Source organism: Schistocerca nitens, chromosome 6 (assembly GCF_023898315.1).
Source record: "Schistocerca nitens isolate TAMUIC-IGC-003100 chromosome 6, iqSchNite1.1, whole genome shotgun sequence".
In the NCBI taxonomy this organism is placed as follows: domain Eukaryota; kingdom Metazoa; phylum Arthropoda; class Insecta; order Orthoptera; family Acrididae; genus Schistocerca; species Schistocerca nitens.
This window is the reverse complement of record NC_064619.1, coordinates 497,498,661-497,521,890: the sequence shown is the minus strand read 5'-3', so window position 1 is coordinate 497,521,890 and position 23,230 is coordinate 497,498,661. Positions and strand designations below refer to the sequence as shown.

Below are 23,230 nucleotides of genomic sequence, written 5' to 3'. Positions count from 1 at the left end.
AAACAATAATGAGAACACAGCACAGAGTATTAGTAGTGACTCTAACCTACCAAGACTTTACAGACTTAATGATGCTGACCCACATTGTTATGAGACCATGGAGTGATATTTTGTAGAGATCTGTAGCCATAAAGATATATTTAAGATACTGGGTCACGTCAACAAAACATGTGTGCTTTTTTGTCATACATGTGAGTGTTGGCTTTGGCAGTTAGTATCGTGCTGGGTTAACATTTGGGAAAAGTACACAGTACTCTGGCTACATGGTAAAAATATCAACCCACACCAGCAATAAGACTATATACATTTACATACAGACTACTTGTTTCATATGTGTAACAATGTGCATCGTGTGTGTGCTTACAGAAAAAAATATTATGACACTATTATTTGATAGTAATTCAGTTTCCTGTTGCACCAGAAAATGGACCCAAGGGAACTGTCTCTGTACTCCACAGTGCAGACATGACTGAGATGCATTACCCATGCATCGGCGATGGAACTCTGTGTATGTATGTATGTGTGTGTGTGTGTGTGTGTGTGTGTGTGTGTGTGTGTGTGTGTGTGTTTGTGTTTGTGTGTGTGTGTGTTTTTGTGTTTGTGTGTGTGTGTGTGTGTGTGTGGTGAGTTGAGACAGGGAGGGGGAAGTCATAGCATTTCGCGAAATGTGTTCAGTAAAGTGCTGGTTGACAGTGTGTCATCCTGGGGCTGAACAGTCTCTCTGTATGTTAACTTACAGGTGTGCGATAAGATGTGGTGCTAACACATATGGAGACAGGATGTGTGTCGTTCTAGTTTTCCAGCATCTTGTCTCTTACCCATCTGAAGGACTGTCTGCAGTGGGTAGCTCAGCTAGCAGTTTTGGCAGGCGGGTCCTATGCATTTGGTGTGGGTATCAGATGACAGGGCAAATCACATTGTTCTTTTGTATTTACCGAGTAATGATGTGAAAGATGGGTGGTGGTCATGCTTCGTAATGGTTACAGTAATGGTGAGCAGTAAAAGTTTTTCTGTCATTATACTGCCTCTAATCGTGTCATCTTAAAGTCTAGTAGCTAAATCTACCATGTTTTGTTTATGGTTGTGTTTTGTTCTATTCCTCACCCCCACCCCACTTTTTACGGCTGGTCTACAATTGTCAAAGACGACATGTTGACATGTTAAATCTTTTTTTTTTCTACACTGGCAGTGAAATAGTACAATATTTTCTTCGTATGTGAAGGGCAAATGTTGTAGTTATAAAAATCGACACTTAACACACAAAACAGGTCATCCATATGCTGCAAGACATGATACAACAGTGCCTCGATTTCCTCATTAAATAATTAAAACTATAAATGTGTAGATAATAGCTTGTGTCTGATACACTGGTTCTTTTTCTTAAGATCTATGATCCGATTTGACCACTAGATGGAATGTTCTGACAAGCTAGGGTTTGAAAAAGAACTTAGTCGACACTTTCGGCAATAACCGACTCAGTGGAAATGTGTGTGTGTAGGTGTAGGCTGAGACTTGCAGAAATGCGAGTTCAATCTAAAATTTTGATGTATATGCACACAGAAAGCAGTGCAAGAAATGTTTCCTCGTAACGAAGATCTCGACCTCTTGATACCGACGCCCCAATGTGCTCAATACAGAGCACAGACGTAGAATGGAGAGCAAACAGCCTAAAAGCAGTGGAGCCCTACAACTGTCGCCTGACAGCAACAGCACATGATATAGACAGGTAGAAGATAACTCTTGCGTTTGACATACAGGTTCTTGCATAACATGTTATGCCAGCATATATGCGGGTGTAGCACCAGTACTAAGTTGTAGCTATGTCAAGTATTTGTATACTGCAATTGGTTGAAAAATAAAAAAAAGAAATTCTGTGTATATGATTAATTTACCACTGAAACAGTAATAGTCACTCGTTCTTATACTATATTCCTACTGATTGCTTGGTAGTCCAAATAAACTCGAGTAGAAGGCTGCTGCTGCGGCTCAGGCAACAGTATGTAGTGGAACACCTCTGCATCATTGCCCAGCAGTTCTGCCAGCACTGGAATAGTTGCTCTTTGGGCTGTGGACTGTAGCTGCTGTGGCTGTGCTAGGGTAAAGTGGATTGTCAACAGGTCCGACTGGTCAGGCAGACATCCAGAGGCGCTAGTACATCCTGGAACACATCCATATCCTCATCTGTAACAGTAACAATAAAAACCTAAGTATAAAAAAATTAATTAATCACAATAGGTCAGCACATCTATGAAAATACACAGGTGATAGTTCTCTCTGGAAGCGGTATAATGTCAGCTGCTATCATAGCGCACCACATTGGAGTGCTGTGATGCATCCACGCAAATTGGTGGTGTTTCCTACTAATAACCATATTGTTCTAACAGAAAAAACTGACAAATATTTGCTGATAATCTTCTTCTTCCCTGACGATCACTGCTGCTACTGGTTGTGGCACTTCATACTACACTATGTGATCAAAAGTATCCGGACACCTCTAAAAGCATGCGTTTTTCATATTAGGTGCATTGTGCTGCCACCTTCTGCTAGGTGCACCATATCAGCGACCTCATTAGTCGTTAGATATCTAGAGAGAGAGCAGAATGGGGCTCTCCGTGGAACTCATGGACTTCGAACATGATCAGCTGACTGGGTGTCACTTGTGTCATATGTCTGTAAGCGAGATTTCCACACTCCTAAACATCCCTAGGTACACGGTTTCTCTAGTGATAGTGAAGTGGAAACGTGAAGAGACACGTACAGCACAAAAGCGTACAGGCCGACCTCGTCTGTTGACTGACAGAGACTGCCGACAGTTAAAGAGGGTCTTAATGTGTAATAGGCAGACATCTATCCAGACCAACACACAGGAGTTCCACACTGCATCAGGATCCACTGCAAACACAATGACAAAAATGGTTCAAATGGCTCTGAGTACTATGGGACTTAACATCTGAGGTCATCAGTCCCCTAGAACTTAGAACTACTTAAACCTAACTAACCTAAGGACATCACACACATCCATACCCGAGGCGGGATTCGAACCTGAGACCGTAGCGATCGCGCGGTTCCAGACTGTAGCGCCTAGAACTGCTCGGCCACCCCGGCCGGCAAATACTATGACAGTTAGGCGGGGTTTCGTGGTCGAGCGGCTGCTCATAAGGCACAAATCACGCCAGTAAATGCCAAACGACTCCTCTCTTGGTGTAATGATTGAACAGTGAAAAAACATTGTGTGGAGTGACGTATCACAGTACACAATGTGGCGATCTGATGGCAGGATGTGGGTATGGCGAATGGCCGTTGAACGTCATCTGCCAGCATGTGTCATGCCAACAGTAAAATTCGGAGTCGATGGTGTTATGGTGTGGTCGCGTTTTTCATGAAGGGGTCTTGCAACCATTGTTATTTTGCGTGGCACTACCACAGCACAGGCCTAGACTGATGCTTTAAGCACCTTCTTGCTTCCCACTATTGAAGAGCAATTCGTTGATGGCGATTGCATCTTTCAATACGATCGAACACCTATTCACAACGCATGACCTGTGGCGGAGTGGTTACACAACACTAACATCCCTGTAATGAACTGGCCTGCACAGAGTCCTGACTGAATTCTATAGAACACCTTTGGGATGTTTTCGAATGCCGATTTCGTGCCAGGTCTCACCAACCGACATCATTTCCTGTGAAGAATGGGCTGTAATTCCCCAAGAAACCTTCCGGCACCTGATTGAACGTATGCCTGCGAGAGTGGAAGCTGTCATCAAGACTAAGGGTGGGCCAACGCCATATCGAATTGCAGCATTACCGGATGGAGGTCGCCACGAACTTGTAAGTCATTTTCAGTCAGGTGTCCTGATACTTTTATCACATAGTGTATATGGATGTACAGATGATAAATGATGGCACATTGCAATTGAACTATAAAAATTAAAATTACTCGAACGCTGGGGGACCAAGCATGCATGTCACTGGTGCCCCGATGCCTCCTTGTGTTTTCACAAAATGCGTAATCCCGTTGGCCACAGGGAGAAATTGCCTGAGTGCCAGGTGCTGGCTTCAGCGATTCTGGGAAAGCCGAAGCTGGTTTTATCAATTCCAGGAATGCTGACGCTGGTGTCGGCAAAATTCTTACCAGAATCTCCTATGACTCTCTACTAATGGCATCCCGAAGTATCGAAAATTCCTTATGGCAATACTGAAGAGGTTTTGGTTGTATGTAAAACCAGTAAGTGGGTCAAAATCATCTATTCATTCATTCAGTGACCATACTGGTACCGAAATGGAATATTACAGAAAGAAGGCCGAAATACTGAATTCGGTCTTCCAAAATTGTTTACCTGCGAGAAAAGTTGTCCCCCTCCTGGCAGTAATTTATTGTAGACCACTTGAACAACGAAGAGTACCTAGCGACAGGAAGAAAGCGTATGTCATTTCTGTTTCTAAGTAGGGCTGTAGGACAGGTGCACACAATTATAGACCTAAATTGTTGACCTCAATCTGTTGTAGAGTTATAGTGTGTGCTCACGAACATGACGTTCTTGGAGAAGGAAAATTTCCTCTATAAAAATCAACATGGATTCCGCAAACAGAGATCCTGCGAAACTCAGCTTGCTCTGTTCCTGCATGAGATCCACAGTGCTGTAGACAAAGGCGCTGAAGTTGATGCCGTGTTCTCTGACTTCAGGAAGGCATTTGACGTCTTCCTACGCTGCAGTTTAGTCAAGGAAATCCGCGCTTATCAGGTGTTGGACCAGATTTGCGTCTGGACCGAACTCAACACGCCTCTCTTAACGGAACAAAATCGACAGAAGTAAAGGTGATTTTCGGTGTACCCCTAGGTGTGATAGGGCAGTAAAAAGCGTCGGATGCTCTCTAAGGCTGTTCGCAGATGAAGCGGTTGTCTATAACAAAGTTGCAAACCCGGAAGATAGTAATGATTTGCAGAAGACCTCAAGAGAATTGATGAATGGTGCAGGCTCTGGCAATTGACCCTGAACGTAAACAAATGAAACATATTGCGTATACACAGGAAAAGAAGTCCGCTACTGCATAGGTACACTACTGATGAAAAACTTCTGGAAACAGTATCTGCCGTAAAATATCTAGGAGTAATTATCCAGAGTGACCTTTAGTGGAATGACCATATAAAACAAATAGTGGGAAAAGCAGATGCCAGACTGAGATTCGTAGGAAGAGTCTGAAGGACATGTAATTCATCCACGAAGGAAGTGGCTTACAAGGCACTTGTTCGACGCATTTTGAGTATTGTTCATCTATCTGGGATCCCTACCGGATAGAACTGATAGAAGAGATAGCGAAGATCCAACGAAGAGCGGGACGTTTCTTCACGGGATCGTTTATCGTTTAGTCGGCACGAGAGCGTTACGGGGACGCTCAACAAACTACATTTGTACACGTTACAAGAGAGGCGTTATGTGTCACGGAGAGATTTACTATTGAAATTTTGAAAGAGCATTTTCCGGTAAGAGTCGGACAACATATTGCTTCCCCCTACATACGTCTCGCATAATGATCACGAGGAGAAAATTCGAGAACTTAGAGACAATACAGAGGCTTAGCGCCAATCACTCTTCCCACCCGCTATTCGAGGGTGGAACAGGGTTGGAGGGCTCAGTAAGTGGTACAAAAGGTACCCTCCGCCACACAACATTAGGTGGCTTGCGGAGAATGATATAGATGTAGACTGAACCATTGCCACATACTGGTATTCATTTGAAGCATTGTACCAAGATTCGACGGCCTGTGCTTTCTCTGTGCAGTGGCACATTGAGCTTCAAGATAATCTGTAGATGAGCACAGATTAGTGCTGAGAACCCAACACCTGTTGAGAACCGTTATCACCTATACATATATAATTGGCGTGTATTCAAAAGTGACGCTAACTTGAGGCCACATCGTAGATACACGGTAACCTGCATGTATCGCTACAGTTACTACCATAAAGTGGCTGGACAGTAATGGGACTACTTAATAATGTTCAACCTGAGAGATGAACATACATTCCCACACATGGACCACTCTAACATTATCAAATGCGCCTTTCGAGGAGAATTAATGAAAAAGACTCATCTGTTCCAAGAAGACTGCCGAATGGACGACTGACAGCTGGGAGAAATCATTCGTCCGATGAATCACAGTTTTCTACCTCTGTATGAGCATGTTCTTGTGTGATGCTGATTACAAGAAGCTAAGGCGTCAATCGTGCATGGCGTTTGCAGTGAGCATATGGAATAGTTTCCCTGATATATAAGTGCCTCGAAGAATTATTAAGTAATAGAACCCAGCATGTTGTCCTCTATAGCAAGTGTTCATCAGACCACTCTTGTTCTCTCTAGATATAAATAATCTCAAGGATAGTGTCAGCAGCAATCTGCCTCTGTTTGTTGATGACGCTGTAGTGGACAGGAAAGTATCATCGCTGAGTGGCTATAGAAGCTCACAGGATGACTTAAAGAGAACTTTTATTTGGCGCAGTGAACGGCTGCCTGCTCTAAATGTGGAAAAATGTAAGTTAAAAGAGATGAAATGCAAAAACAGAGTCGTGTAATGTTCAAATAAAGAATTAGTGCTGTGTTGCTTGACACAGTCACATCAGAAAATATTACTATAAAAGCGACTGCACATAGAACACTACTGCGACCCATTTTTGAGTGCTGTTTCAACGTTGCAGATCCCCACCACGTCAAATGGAAGGAAGACATCAAGCAGCAAAGAGGCATGCTGCTAGATTAGTTCCCTGAAGGTACGCTCAACACAAGTATTGCAAAGATGCTTTGTGAACTCAAATTGGAATTACTGGAGGACGCCCGGGTTCCCGGATTCGATTCCCGGCGGGGTCAGGGATTTTCTCTGCCTCGTGATGACTGGGTGTTGTGTGATGTCCTTGGGTTAGTTAGGTTTAAGTAGTTCTAAGTTCTAGGGGACTGATGACCATAGATGTTAAGTCCCATAGTGCTCAGAGCCATTTGAACCAATTACTGGAGGAAAAACAACAATCCTTTATTACTGAGAAAATGTTGTGAATAGGCATTTGCAGCTGAAATGTCGTGTGATTAGAGCCTCCCGTCGGGTAGACCGTCCGCCTGGTGCAGGTCTTTCGAGTTGACGCCACTTCGGCGACCTGCGCGTCGATGGGGATGAAATGATGATGATTAGGACAACACAACACCCAGTCCCTGAGCGGAGAAAATCTCCAACCCAGCCGAGAATCGAACCCGGAACTTTAGGATTGACATTCTGTCACGCTGACCACTCAGCTACCGGGGCCAACTGGCCACGCTGATAACCATGTAAGTCCAGCTATCTTCTCACTCGGGCAACACTGTAGGCTACGGCTGGTCCTACAGGAAGTCCGGCCTTCTGTTCCCAGTGTTACGCCTGCGTGCATCGTCTACATGCAAAATCTCGTATTTGGAACCGGTCATTGCCTAATTTTTTATAGCGCTTGAAGTCTTCATTGTAATGGTATCACAGCTACAATGCATTTCGTTTTCTGACACACCAATTATAACAGTTCCGTCCAATAACATTTTTGAGAAAGATTTCTTGGCAGACTATTTGCCTCTCAAAGCCGCATGCGATAGAGCACTCCGGGCCCATTTGCTGCTACCCGCCTACCGCTGTTGCGCTCCACTCCCTTGCACTGTGTCGAAAGCGTCAGCTATCAAATGGCTCTGAGCACTATGGGACTTAACTGCTGAGGTCATCAGTCCCCTAGACTTAGAACTACTTAAACCTAACTAAGGACATCACACACTCCATGCCTGAGGCAGGATTCGAACCTGCGACTGTAGTAGGCGCGCGGTTCCAGACTGAAGGGCCTAGAACCGCTAGGTCACAACGGCCGGCCGTCAACTATCGCTCATCGCTTTGGAGAGTATCAAATGTTTTAATTTTGTTTAGTTATGATCCACAAAAAAAACCTACGATTTGCATTGCACGCTCGATAGCAACGGAGGCAGACAACTTGTTTTTAAATGACGGGTACTGTATTACACTAATATACAAGACACGAATATAGTTCAAAATTAATTTTATAATTCGTAATGCAATCTAACTTACTACGTTGTTTAATGTTACGCTTAATACTTTATATTTCGTATCTTTCCCTTTTATAAGCTAGTCTTCATGCAATTGTTTCCGTCAGATATTTGTATGTTTTGTCAAGCCACAGTCAGTAACTGTGGTGTAATGAGTTTTACTGTCCTAGTTTGATTTCTTACGGTAAATGTATGCGATAAACTGTGAATATCTTGCAGTGCATGTTCTATAGCGTGCACAGTTTGAAATCTACAAATAGATTTGTGGGGAATTTGATGCTGATCGCAAGTGATATTTAAGGTATTCGGTTAGATTTAAGTCTAAAAAAATTACCCATTTTTGATGGGACCCAGAGTGGAACGAAGGTACGAAGTTGCTAACGTTGGAGTCAGCAACCGTCTACAGCGTTGCCTAACTGCTATGTCACATATTTAGCACAGAGGAACTATATTTACCTCATATCCAATCCCCTGACATATGGGTACTACGTGACGAACAGTACTCGCATTCGTATGTTTGACGGTGGAGTCAAAGTTCTTCAGAGACCTTCGTATAATGAAGAAGCTTGGTATTCAAAAAGCTGACATCTGTGACCATCATCACAGCTTACTGAGTCGAACTAGTGAGAAGACTTAAGGTTCATAGGATCTCTTCAGATTTTGTTAAAGAATTTCTTCTAGCAATCTGCAGCTGCATCAAATAAAACGGAAAATAATAACCTAGAGCGCACTAGTCTGGACCTCAAGTAGAGCTAAGAACTCACGCCGCCCTTGCATCACGAGACAGGCCTGAAACAACCAAGCTAACGAGACGCTGGTGGGAGATGGTCTCATTCTTCGCAATGGTCGCTGAGCCTCATAACGCAACGTTACGTATGTGAAGTACGGCATTCCTCGAGTCCTAAAATTATATTTTCTATCTCAGTGCCTCATCTTACATGAGGATTGTAAAGCATAAGTCATCGAAATGGAAAGAAAATTCCAAGTGAATTTAGCGCAACGATTCATGACCACATGCGGAAGTAAGTGTACTATGTAAGGGTTGCCAAATATTTGCAACGATGTTGCCAATACTTATCTGTGTTTTGAGACAGCTATGTAGCGAAGTGTTTGTCGTGCTCGTCTTATACAGGCGTTAAAAGAGCAGGCGCGAGCACATTTCGTTTTTATGCAGCATTAGCGTCTGATACTTTACAACATCACGTATTGTGTGTGGCAAGACATGCTACATTCCAGACTTCCACATTCACTAGTCATCGGCATTGTTGCTAAATAGGGATAGGAACGCTCTTGTGAGTGAGTGAATAACAATAAAAATAGTAACAATAACGAACTAATAACGAATGAAGTTTATTGCATTACAAAAGAATGTTGACAATTACGAAAACTGGCTACTGCTTAGTTAGTGCAACGCCACGATTTTCTTAGAATTTTTTTACTGAATTGCGTTCTGATCATTTCCAGAGAAACAAGAAAAAAACAAGTGATACACATCGGCCGTCCGAGAAGATCTGAACCAGCAACTACCCTTGCCTTAGATCATGAGCATGGCGCCATGGAGCACGCATAAGACTGCTTCGTTTAGCGCTCTGTACACAATATGAAATACAAAGCCAGTTGAAATTTAAGCTCTAGATTTCATAAAAACACCATGTCAGATTACTTCACCAACATGACAGAGAATATTACGAGAATTTAGCTGAATTGCTCAGCAGCAATCCCAAAAGTGGGTGAACGACCACGAGGTGCCAAGCGTCGTCACCAATACTGCTAACTGCACTAGAAAAATTAACTTCATGGACAGTTCACAATCCCCTACTGCTATCCACAGCTTACGCCATGTAGCCCTACGTGGAGCGCTTCCAGACTTTACTACGGGACAGCTTCGAAACGACAAAAGATTACAGTATTGAAAAATACAAATGAGATGCATACTTATCACGTTCACCCTGCGGCGAAAACTTATTTTAACTAAACCAGAAATGTGTGCAAAGCGACCTTGTCCAAAACGTTAATAAACAATAAGATACTATGCACTGTTGACCTAAAATGTACTGTATCTACGTGTAGTCTAGTGTCATACACAATTAAAATATCAAGAATACCAGCAAAATGAGGAGCTGTTATGGAATATAGGCTAATATATCGATACCATATAATAATAAATTGCGAATTCACAAGGAAAAATAGAAGATTGATTACTGAAGCAGAAACGAGCCCGCAAATGTGCTGTTGTGCACTTCCATACGTTCTTTACTTCCAGATCTACCATAGGTAACACTTACTAACCAACTTGTTCGTTGGTTCCGTGATTTATCCACTCTCATTTGATACCGAGATGATGAACAAAACACAGATTCCTGTCACTGATAGTTGCTTCGAATCTGTTCAGAGACTTTCTCTTGTTTTATTAGAACGTAACGTGGTATCGCGACGCAGGCGACTGTGGCTACTCCTGTGAGTTTTCCAGGTGACATATGGTTCAAATGGCTCTGAGCACTATGGGACTGAACTCTTAACTTCTAAGGTCATCAGTCCCCTAGAACTTAGAACTAATTAAACCTAACCAACCAAAGAACATCACACACATCCATGCCCGAGGCAGGATTCGAACCTGCGACCGTAGCGGTCCCACGGTTCCAGACTGTAGCGCCTATAACCCCTTGGCTACCCCGGCGGGCAGGTGATATATGACACGGCGTGTTAAGGTCCATCACTTGTGACAGTTAGCAGCTGAGTTAATGCTGTAGCAAAGGAAATGATACAGCTTTTACAGAAAAATTTGAAATGGCGTCGAAAGCAGCTACCGAATTATAAAGGCAGCACTTTTCTACTATGCGGACAAGGCAGTGCTGCAGTGACCCCTCTTTCATTGCCACGTACATTGCTCACAACGTGAAAGATAAGAACGAAAATGAGATGTCTCAAGTGGAAATTATTAAGAAGATTTCATCGAGATGACAACGAAAAGCCGAGCGAATTTAGCAGAATCAAGCAGTGCTACACCTGTAAATCACTGTTACGAAAACAGAGTTGCCAACAAATGCCTATAAAAACTACTCCGTCTACAGGCCACAAGTGGCCCATCGGGACCATCCGACCGCCGGGTCATCCTCAGTAGAGGACGCGGATAGGAGGTGTGTGTTATCAGCACACCGCTCTCCCGGTCGTTATGATGGTATTCTTGAGCGAAGCCGCAACTATTCGGTCGAGTAGCTCCTCCATTGGCATCACGAGGCTGAGTGCACCCCAACAAATGCCTATGGTGTTGCAAAATACTGACAACTGGACCGGCAAGGAAAATGTTTTTTTCCTACCTGGAACAGTCCAAGATTGGATCCGGACACTGTGGTCTAAATATTTCAGACGTTCCGTATTTTTGATTCCTTGTACGGACCAACTAGCATCTTAAACGATCTGATGGTATACAACAAAGAGCTTTGTGCATTAAGTTCTGATAGCTAAACGAATTAACGCTTTCCTAAATCCATGAGGCAGGCAAAAGTGAGAGAAGTTCGGAATACATACAGTGCGTTATCAAGAGAGTAGGTGAAAAAACACTAGTTAGAAAGTGAATGGGACCTAATGTAGCAAGGCATTTCATAGATTACACTTCGACAGTAATTCATTCCTATACTAATGTACAGATATTTTTGTACTAAGAACAGACTTAGGAGCAGTCAGGTAGTGGCCGGCCGAAGTGGCCGTGCGGTTAAAGGCGCTGCAGTCTGGAACCGCGAGACCGCTACGGTCGCAGGTTCGAATCCTGTCTCGGGCATGGATGTTTGTGATGTCCTTAGGTTAGTTAGGTTTAACTAGTTCTAAGTTCTAGGGGACTAATGACCTCAGCAGTTGAGTCCCATAGTGCTCAGAGCCATTTGAACCATTCGCAGTCAGGTAGTAAGTTGGGAGGAACCTGTGGCACCTTCAGGCCGCTCACGAATTGATGTTCGAAAGAAATAAAAAGAATTATTAATGTTCAGCATGTAGCCATACTTACAAATTAATTTGCGATTTGAATGTAAATGACTCGTTCCATATCATTATGGTTTATCGTTCAAAATGATCCATGGAACATGAAATTAGCTAACTGCGTTAACTGTACCCACGCTGAATATGGCATAAATGCTGCTCTTATTATTATTTTATTTAATATATCAGAAACTATCAGCCTCGATTGCTGTAATGAAACCAACCTTTACCTAGGTCTCAGCCCAAGTAATTGTGCCTTCTTCAGAAGATAAACCTGATTCTACAATAAGTCTACGAGGGCATGGTTCAGAAATAAAACTAAAACAGCCTGAATAGGCGTAGTCACATTTTAAAAGTGCGGTACGTAGGTACTAAGTCACCACCAAGACTTAAGCTCCGGCGAGCGCCTCGTCTCCAAGGACGCCGTGCTGTGGGCCTCGGGAGCTCACGTGAAACTAACAAGGGATCCTCCCCATCGCACCCCCCTCAGATTAAGTTATAAGTTGGCACAGTGGATAGGCCTTGAAAAACTGAACACAGATCAATCGAGAAAACAGAAAGAAGTTGTGTGGAACTATGAAAAAAATAAACAAATTATACAAACTGAGTAGTCCATACGCAAGATATGGAACATCAAGGAGAATGTGGACTGAGGAGCGCCGGGGTCCCGTGGTTAGCATGAGCAGCTGAGGGACGAGAGGTCCTTGGTTCAAGTCTTCCCTCGACTGAAAAGTTTACTTTCTTTATTTTCGCAAAGTTATGATCTGTCCGTTCGTTCATTGACGTCTCTGTTCACTGTAATACGTTTAGTGTCTGTGTTTTGCAACCGCACCGCAAAACCGTGCGATTTGTAGACGAAAGGACGTGTCTCTCCAATGGGAACCGAAAACATTTGATCGCAAGGTCATAGGTCATCCGATTCCTCCACAGAAAAACACGTCTGATATATTCTATACGACACTGGTGACGGCATGCGCATCACATGACAGGAATATGTTGTCGACCAACCTAACTTGTACACTTGGCGAATGGGTAAAAAGATTCTTCTACCTTGCCCGATTTAGGTTTTCTTGTGGATGTGATAATCACTCCCAAAAAAGTGATGAAAACATAAGGGTTTGTCACATAAACTGCAACAAATGAATGCAACAGTTTCGATGTTTGTTTAGGTGTAGCGTCCCCATACTACGGCGCAGTTACCTCGCATCGGACGGACGCACGGACAGATAATAATTGAAAATAAAAAATTAAACTTTTCACTCGAGGGAAGACTTGAACCAAGGACCTCTCGTTCCGCAGCTGCTCGCGCTAACCACGGGACCACGGCGCTCCTGAGCTCACGTTATCTTTGATGTTACTTATCTTGCACATTGACTACTCAGTTTGTATATTTTGCTTATTTTTTCATAGTTCGACACAACTTCTTCCTGTTTTCTCGATTGATCTGTGTTCAGTTTTTCAAGGCCTATCTACTGTGCCAACTTATAACTAAATCTGAGGGGGGTGCGATGGGGAGGTTCCCTTGTAAGTAGACCTAGATGACGCGCTGCATATCAACATGCCGGGTAACATTGCGCATGTCTAACTGATACCATGACTGTCAAAGATAAATGACCAACGCAGTTATATCTTAAAACAAATAACGTATAGAACGGTTGAAACTCTGAAACATAAAGCCTCTGCACCAGGTTTTGACTAAAATGTAACAAACTACGCATGGATTTATATGAGTGCGAACACAGTACCCCGACTTACACTATTAGAATATATCTAACCTTTCACAACGGATGCTGCATAACGCAACCATCGTTATTAATGAAATATGACATAAAACAGCGAGACTGTAGTATGTAAACGTCAAAATGCAATAATTTCGGATAACCTGTACACAGATGGTCGTGTAGGTGTTTTTATCAGTTGATGTAGATATACTTCTTACTGCAACACGCACTGAATGAAGAATATTATCAAGATTAATTTTTATCTTGTTACCAAAAATAACGTGCGAGTGGACGAACAACGCCACTTCATCGCCATGTAATAGCAATTTGACAAAAGAAAGGCTTTAAATTTGTAATTATATCACACTGAAACATTTTTTTGGCATTTGATATCAGACTGTTTGTCTGTCCATCTGTCTGTTCAGAGCCCTTTAACTCAGGAAAGTAGGGGTGTGTGATACATGTAAGCTTCTAAGTCACTGCAACGAAAAGCTACGGCCATTATGGTCACGTATTTTGATATTCGCAAACTCACACATCACAACTCATAAGATGCATCCCATTGGCCTAAAATCATGTAATTTGGCAAGCATCGAGGTTTCACAGCACAATCAAAGGAGAAAATCAGAAATCTGTAAATTTGTATCACAGCATGAAGGCTTTCACAACCGGATGTCATAGCTGCTGATAGACCTTTCGGGACGTAAGGTCGTGGTCCAAGAAACTCTTCCGTTCCTGACGTTTCGTCCAGGACTGCGCTGGACATCCTCAGAAGCGCTCCTCCGCTGAATCTTGCCGACTGACCAGTCGGACGTCCGAGAACGACATAAATACAGTAGAAAAGGGGGCGTGTTCAAAGTAACACGCGATGAGCAGAGATAATCCTTGTCAGAGATAAAAATCAACTATCGATTGTCATCTTGTCAGAAAAGTTCACTTCGTGGTTTCCTGACTGAAGAGCATGCTCTGCTACAACTGAATTCTCTATTTTTCCTAGTTTGCAAAGACTTTTGTACTCTTTTAATCGTGTATTTACGCTCCCCTTGGTAGTTCCAATATAAACTTTACCCCACGTACACGAAATTTTGTATACACCACATGTCGACAGAGGAGGGCGTTTTCTGAAACAGAAATTTTATCTACAACGTCAAATTATTATCCACAGCTATGTAGAGAAGCCATTGAAATTTATAAGCATCAAGATAGTTTTAATAGGAAAGAGGAGGTAATGAAACTTAGCGACATGTGGGCAGTAGAATCGCTAGACAGTTTTATCTTTGACAAGACGACAATCGGTAGTTAAGTCATATCTCTGACAAGGATGATCTCTGCTCGTCACGTGTTACTTTGACCATGCCCTCTTTCCTACAGTATTAATGTCGCTCTCGAACGTCCGACCGGTCACCCTCCCCTGCTGCACCTTGCTCTCCCCTCCTTTTCCATCCTCTTTGGCCTCTCCCTCGGCAGGTCCCACCTGGCAGTTCTATTTTTCATCGTGTGTGCTCCAAGTGGGTTTAAAGTGTGTTGTTCTGGAGTGTTTTTAATACTGTGGCCGACTTTTAACCTGTGCGTGTCCCTTCAGTGTCTTCTTTGTGGCCGGCCGATGTGGCCAAGCGGTTCTAGGCGCTTCAGTCTGGAACCGCGCGACCGCTACGTCGCAGGTTCGAATCCTGCCTTGGGCATGGGTGTGTGTGATGTCCTTAGGTTAGTTAGGTTTAAGTAGTTCTAAGTTCTAGGGGACTGATGACCTCAGACAGTAAGTCCCATAGTGCTCAGAGCCATTTGAACCATTTTTTTCTTCTTTGTGTTTTAAGAATAGCCAAATGTGTTTTTTAAATTTCTGTCGACTTTTTTAATTGTCCCCCCATGAATGTCTCCATGTCAGTGTATTTTTACCTCCATTATCTCCCCGTACTCTGTTTTACGTCCCCCTCTTTTATCGCCTTATATGTAACATTTTACTCTCGTATTAGTTGTCATGCCACTCGGCTGAAGAGCGGCGGATTGTGCCGCTCACAGCCCTCCCCTGCCCCATATGGGGCAGAGGAATGAAATCACAATAAAGAAAAAAAGTCCGACTGGTCAGTCGGCAAGACTCAGTGGAGGAGTGCCTCTGAGGATGTCCAGTTCAGTCCTGAACGAAACATCAGGAATACTTAAGTTTCTTGGACCACAACCTTACATCCCAAAAGGTTCACCAGCAGCTATGTAAATTTTTCATTTGTTATCCATACATCTACTAAGGCCCCTTTTTCTAAGAATGGGTACATGGATCAAGTTGAAATTCATGTCACACAATAATGTCTGTGGTCCCTTGCCAGTATAATAAATGTTAGCTTGTAAGTCAATGCAGTCAAAAGGTATTGCCATTTATGTCATGTATTTTGACGCTCGCAAACTCTCTCATCAAAACCTATAGGGTAATTCCTGTTGATTTACAATGGTGAAATTTGGCAAGAAGTAAGGTTTCACAGTACCAGTGAAAGGAAAAAGTGTTAAGTGTTAATTTGTTATTAAATCATACGAAAAAAAATTTCTTTTGTCATTTGTTATCCGTCGTCAAACTAGAAATCAAAGCGATCAGTATTTATGGATTCAAGCTGACTGGGTCAGTGGTAAAAGCCAAACATCAGACAAGGAACGATCCTGGATGTCTGATGATGGATAAATTCCGAAACGCATCATATGAGCAACATAGTCATTCCTTACCTTATTTTTGTCTTTAACATTGCGACCCAGTCAGTCTGAATGGAGAACTACTGGTTTTTATAGTTACAGTAGCCAGCCTCCTGCATGACTTTATGTCACATTTACATTATTGAAATTAAAATATTCTAGAAAATTTTGGAATCCTTGGGACTGATATCTTGCCAGTATCAATGGCGACAATAGGCAAAAATGGTAGAGATATTCGATTCCCGAAATGGATGATTTGTCTATGTAAATAATTAAGTTTGTACGGAACCCTCAATGCGCGATTCCTACTCGCACATTGCCAGTTTTTGGTTTATCTGATGATAAAATTGTAGGGAATCAGAAAACTCCTTCATGACCACTAGATCGGCTCTGGACTGTAAAATGATTGGTTCCGACTTCTTCAGCTTTTTTTCACTTCTTTTCAGCTTTGATGAGGTTGATGAAGACGATGCCTTCGAAGCTGACCTTCTAGAGAAGTTGGACTCCAGCGGCATGTGCAAGCTGCGGGAACATTTCTTCTGCAAGGAAGGCCAAAAATACGACCAACAGAGGAAGCTGTCAGGCAGCATTCCTGGTTACAAATACTCTGGGTTGTCACTCAACAGAGACGAGTTCATCGAGGCGATGGAAAGCGCTATGGGTAATTAGCTATTTCGTTGCGAAATATGATGGCAAATAATTTAGTGTGGTATGATCTATAGTTATTGACAACTTCGTTATTCCGACAATTATTGTTTCGTGGATCTTCTGTTTAAATAGTCGTAAAGATGTGGAGCGAGTCATTTTACATTCACTTACACGTTCATATGTAAGTAAGAATATCTACAACTTTTTAAGTACTGCTGTGAGTTAATAACTTCTACTCATCACGTTTTACAAATTCCAAAATTATAAGTTCTTCTACGGAGCGGAAGGGGTTGACAAAGAGAAACTTTTTCAGTTTCTTTTCAAATTTTACTTCCTTGTCTGTCAGACCTTTAACGTCTTTGGGTAAATAATCAAAACTTTTCGTGGGAGCAAGGTAAACACTTTTTGTGCTAGAGTGCACATTAACGTGGAGTAATTAATGACATTTTTCTTCTGTTATTGTAATTAAGTGCATCATTGTTCCTTTTAAACTGCAGTGGATTATTGACAACAAACTTCACGAAGGAATAGATATACTGTGAAACAGTAGCCAAAATGCCTAACATCTTAAACAGATGTCTACAAGATGTTCGTGGGTGAGTATCACACATTACTCTTGTAGCACGTTTCTGAGCAATGTCTGCTTACTGATCTGTCTCTCCTAGAGATTTGAAATGATTCGAAGAAGTCACTACAAGGGATAGATTGCGTTTCAAGTGTAATATCACTGATGAATATATAGAAAAAAAACTAACAGTTTCTTTCACCATAATCGAGCTTCAGCACAACTAAAGTATGTGTCAGTGACCATTATCCTCAAACTCATTCTTTACGAAAATACTCTGTTTTTGATGACCATGTGTTTTACGAAGAAATGAAAGGAAGAAAAGTTCATAAAGTAAAATTGAGCACAATTAACAGTTAGTTGGTCGTAATCTGAAAATTACTGACGTTACAAAAATACCGTTACCGTCTCAATAAGTTGCGCGTAATACTTCCGGCAGGCTGAAAATCGCAATGATTCTAGCGGTGGGAGATTCAAAATTTAACGTTAACTTTTGGATCCCGAGAAAATTATGGTATCACATAAAATCGCTGAATCTTCTATCCAGACAGTTATCGATCAGTTTGGTGTGGCAATAGAAGACTGTAAAATGGAAACTGAAGTCTTAAAATTCACCTACAAAAATCATGAAGATTGTGCAGACCTGACCATTTGTTTGACCGTCGCACAGACCGCCGTATGCAGGATATGCAAATAGGGATCCCTGTCGTTGAGAAGCAACAGAAAAAGCTGAAAACATCTAAGTCACCAGGACCGACCGGATTCCCTGTTAAGTTTACAAAATACTCTAAGCACTGGCACCTTATTCAGGTTGCAGATATTGCGTATTTGTCGACCAGCGCGTAACACCAAGCGACTGGTTCATCAGAGACAAACGTATCGACAGGTATCTCCTAGGGAAGTTTAGTAGGACCGTTCTTGTTTTCTATATACATGAATGATCTGAGGGTAGGATAAGCAGCAGTCTGCGACTGATTGCTGATGACGCTGTAAAGTATCTTCGTTGAGTGCAGTAGATGGATACAGGCCGACCTAACCAGAATTTCTGTTATGTGTGATGGATGGCAGCTTGCGCCAAACATAGCAAAACGTAAGTTAATGCAGATGAGTATGTAAAACAGTCCAGTAATATTGCAATACAGTTTTAGTGGCATGTTGCTTGCACAGTCACGTCGATTAAATATCTAGATGTAATGCTGCAGAGCGGTATGAAATGGAACAAGCAAGAAAGGTCAGTGGTATGGAAGGCGATTTCGGTTCATTGGAAGAGTGCCTTGTAGCACATCTACGAAGGAGACCACGAGAAGAATACATTTCTCGAGTACTGGTCGAGTGTTTGGAAACCCACCTGGTCGGATTGAAGGAAGATATCGAAGCAATCAGAGGCGTGCTGGTAGAATTTTACCTGTAGATTTGATCAACTTGCGAATGTTAGTGAGATGATTCGTCAACAAATGGGGACCCCTGGAGGGAAGACGACCTTCTTTTCGAGGAACACCATGGAGAAAATTTATAGAACTAACATTTGCAGCTGACTGCAGAATGATTCCACTGCCGTCAATGTGCAATTAGTGTAAGGACCATGAAGACAAGGAAAATTAAGGCTCATGTGGAGGCATATAGATAGTCCTTTTTCCCTCCCTCCATTTGCGAGAAGAATAGCAAAGAGAAAGAGTAGTAATGGTGGGTGGTATCCTCCACCATACCCCATACGGTGGCCTGCAGAGTATGTAACTAGACGTAGATGTAGAACTGATTTTCCTACGTTGCTTATTCCTTTCTTTAATTCACTCATTCTCTAATTCCGCTTCGCTGACAGGCGCCACATACTTTCAACTGAAGGGTAGGCATCATTTGACATCCAAGTTTTAGTTAAAATGCATCGGGCAGCGTGTCATGTAACATCCAGTTATGCTGTGGAGTTACAACGACTCGAAAAGCGTCCAGATCTCCGATTCCTCGCAATAACTGCGCTTCGCAGCTGATGGGTCAGTACCGCTCGACAGCAATAAATTGCCGACTCGCCCTTCTCCCAGGAAACGTTTTTCTCTATTCTCACTGGCTACTAAAACTGCACAAGGTCGCAGTTCAAGAAGTTAGGACAGACCGGCTCGAGATTCCTAAATAGGATAACGACTACTTGAGTGGCACTAGAACAGCCAAAGAGACTAATCTGGAGATTCAAAAGGTGTACCAGCCACGCCGTAGCAGCATTGGCCTAGGATTATTTGGAATGTCCACTGTAAGCCACCACAAGCGAGTCGCAATATTACTACGAGAGACTGCCTTTCTTTTTTTTGGGGGGGGGGGGGTCATCAATTTTCGTACTGGTTTGATGCGACCTGCCACGACTTTCTCTCCTGCACCAACCTCTTCATGTCATGGTAGCACTTGCACCTGATATCCTCAATTATTTGTTGGATGAGTTAGAGTCTCTGTCCTCCCATACAATTTTTTCCCTCAACTGCTTCCTCTAGTACCATGGAGGTTATTCCCTGATGTCTTAACACATATTCTGCCGTTCTATCCCTTCTTCTTGTCAGTGTTCTCAACATCTTCCTTTCCTTGTCAATTCTGGAGATAACCTCCTCATTTCTTACCTTATTAGTCTCGCTAATTTTCAGCACCTTTCTGTAACACGTTGTCTCAGACGCTTTGTTCCCTTCTTTCCCATAGTCCATAACGCGTTTCCATATACTGCTGTGCTTCAGACGTATATTCTAGGAAAATTCACCCTCAAATTAAGGCCGATGTTTGATACTAGTTGACTTCTTTTATCCAGGACGCCCTGTTTGACTGTGACAGTCTACATTTTATGCCTTCCTTGCTTCGTCCGCCACTTGTTACTCTGCGTCCAAGTTAGCAAAATTACTTAACTTTGTCTACTTCGTAGCCTCCAGCTTTCATATTAAGTTTCTCGCTATTCTCGTTTCTACCGCTCCTCATTACTTTCTTCTGGTTACCGAATCTTATCATTGATATGCGTTCCCACTCAATTTTAATACCAGTCTTCAACCTTTCGTTTATTTCCGTCCTCAGTTTCCTTTTCCATTCGGCTATATATTTTTCTCGTTATCAACTTGGATGCATAAACCGTTAAGCTGACTGAGCGATAGTTCTTGCACTTATCTGCTCTTGTTGTCTAAGGAACCATGTGGATGATGTTTTTCCGAAAGTCTGATTGTATATATCCAGCCTTACAGATTCTACAAACCAACTTGAATAGCCCTCTGGTTGCCACTTCCCCTAATGATTTTATATATTCCGAAGGTATGGTATTTATGCGTAGTGCCTTATTTGATCTCAAGTTTCCCAAAGCTCTTTTAAATTTGACTCTAATACTGAGTGCCTTATCTCTTCCATATCGACTCAATTTTCTTCTACTAACACGTCATCAGACAGTTCCTCCCCTTCATATAAGTCTTCAGTATACTCTTTCCAACTAGCCTCTCTCTCCTCATCATCCGGCAGTAGAATTCTCGCTCCGTTGCACGTTTTAATGATCACGTCTTTGCTTTTACTTCCATCTTAAGTTGTTCTGGCCTTTCTGTATTCTGGATCTGTCTTTTTGACGACCATTCCGTTTTCGATTTCGTCATATTTTCCCTGCAAGCATTTCGCTTTAACTTTCCTGCACTTCAGTTTTATTCCGCTCCTAACTGACTTCTATTCCTGTAGTCCTGACGTTTCCTAATCACTTTGTACTTCTTTCGTCGATTAATTGAATTAATTTTCTTCGCAGTTACCTTCCTTGTACGCTTATTTTTCTGACCAACTTTTGTGATAGTCTTTTTTAGATACATCCGTTCACCTTCAATTAAACCGCCTATTGTTATATTCAGTATCGCAGCGTCTGAAGCTTTAGGGAACTTTAAACGGCTCTCATCATCCCTCAATGCTACATTTAGCCACTTCTTTCCGCACTGGTCCTTTCAGACGTTTCTCTTAAACTGCACCCTACTCTTCATCATTATTGAATTATTGTCTGAATCAATTTCTGCTCCTGGGTACGCCTTGCAATCCATCTCTGGTTTCGGAATCTCTGTCACACGATGATGTAATTCGGCTGGAAGCCTCCCGTGTTTCTAGGCCTTTGCCAAGTACATCTCCAACTCTCGTGACTTCTGAGTAGTATATTCGCTATTACTAGCTGAAATTTATTACATAACTCAGTGTTTATCCTCTCTCATTCCTACTACGGACCCCATATTCTCTCGTAACCGATTCCCCCCTCCCCGTCCCATCCTACAGCGCTCTAATTCTCCACGATTATTAGATTTCTTCTCTCTTCTTTCAAGTCCTTTCCTCTCTCTCTTCATCCCATGCTTGTGACGTCGACATATGTACCTGAATTGTTATTGTTTGCGTTGCTTTGCTGTCTATTCTGAAGAGAATAATCATATCACGGAATTCTTGAATTTAACTCACTCTCTGGCCTATTTTCTTAATCAAACAACTGCTACTGCAGTTGTATAACACCATTTTCTGCTGCTGTTGATATTACACTGCATTCTTCTGAGCATAAAACCCTGTCTTCTTTCGACTGCACTTCACTAACCCCAGTCTCTCTAGATTGAGCCTTGTCATTTCCGTTTTCAGATTTTCTAATCTCTCTATTACATTCAGACTTAACATTCCCCGCTCCGACACCCGGAATATTACCCTTTCATTGGTTATTCCATCTTTTTCTTTTGGTCGCCTGTCCCTTGGCAGTATCCCGTTGGAGATGCAAATGGGGGACTAATCCGGAACTTTTTTTCAGTTACAGGCCATATAACCTGTGCACGCAAATTTTGTATCCTTTAAGCCTGTCTTACACTAAGCATGATTCCGTTAAATTTGCTAAGTGACTCACGCAGTGGCTCCAAAGAAGACCCTGCAGATTGATGGCCTACTTACCTGCAGGGGATCTCCATGATTTCCACGATAGGTCCAGCTATATTTCCTGTGGAAGCTTCACCGAAAGCTACCTGCGCTGATCAAACGTAGTCCTGTCACTATCTGATGTCATATCCTGGAAGGCGGCGTCAGACAGAGAACACTGGTTAACCCGTGGTGTTTCTCAACCGAGTTTAAATGCTGTAGTAATGTATCTGTCCAGCGGTACCAGTCCACAAACACAGCACATTATCGACATATCAGGACCAGTACTTAATTGTTAAATTCAGTGGCTCTTTCTGTAAGAAAATTTGTTCGATATTGTTAATGAAAACTGCAAATAGTTTAGGACTAAGAGGTCAACCCATAGCTAGCCATCAGACTGACTGTAATACTCGTTTTGAAATTGGAAGTGCTGGCCTCTGCGGCCGAGCGGTTCTAGGTGCTTCAGTCCGGAACCGCGCTGCTGCTACGGTCGCACATCCATGCCTGAGGCATGGATGTGTGTGATGTCCTTAGGTTGGTTAGGTTTAAGTAGTTCTAAGTCTAGGGGATTGATGACCTCAGATGTTAAGTCCCACAGTGCTTAGAGCCATTTGAACCATTTGAAACTGGAAGTAATTCTCTTTTACACACATTTGAGTAGCATCAATTATGTCGTGTACTTCTACAGGATTTACTTTGGATTTATGCAGAGGATCTATTTATAT

The 23,230-nt window shown here is 42.5% G+C and overlaps 1 protein-coding gene across 1 annotated transcript in view; it reads left to right on the top strand.

Moving 5' to 3' along the window:
- Nucleotides 1-23,230, top strand: part of LOC126263083 (uncharacterized) — a 149,836-nt gene that overhangs the window by 20,708 nt on the left and 105,898 nt on the right. Inside the window, exon 2 of the mRNA XM_049960078.1 lies at nt 16,876-17,090. Coding sequence (XP_049816035.1) covers nt 16,876-17,090 — 215 coding nt within the window. The remainder of the gene's footprint in view (nt 1-16,875; nt 17,091-23,230) is intronic.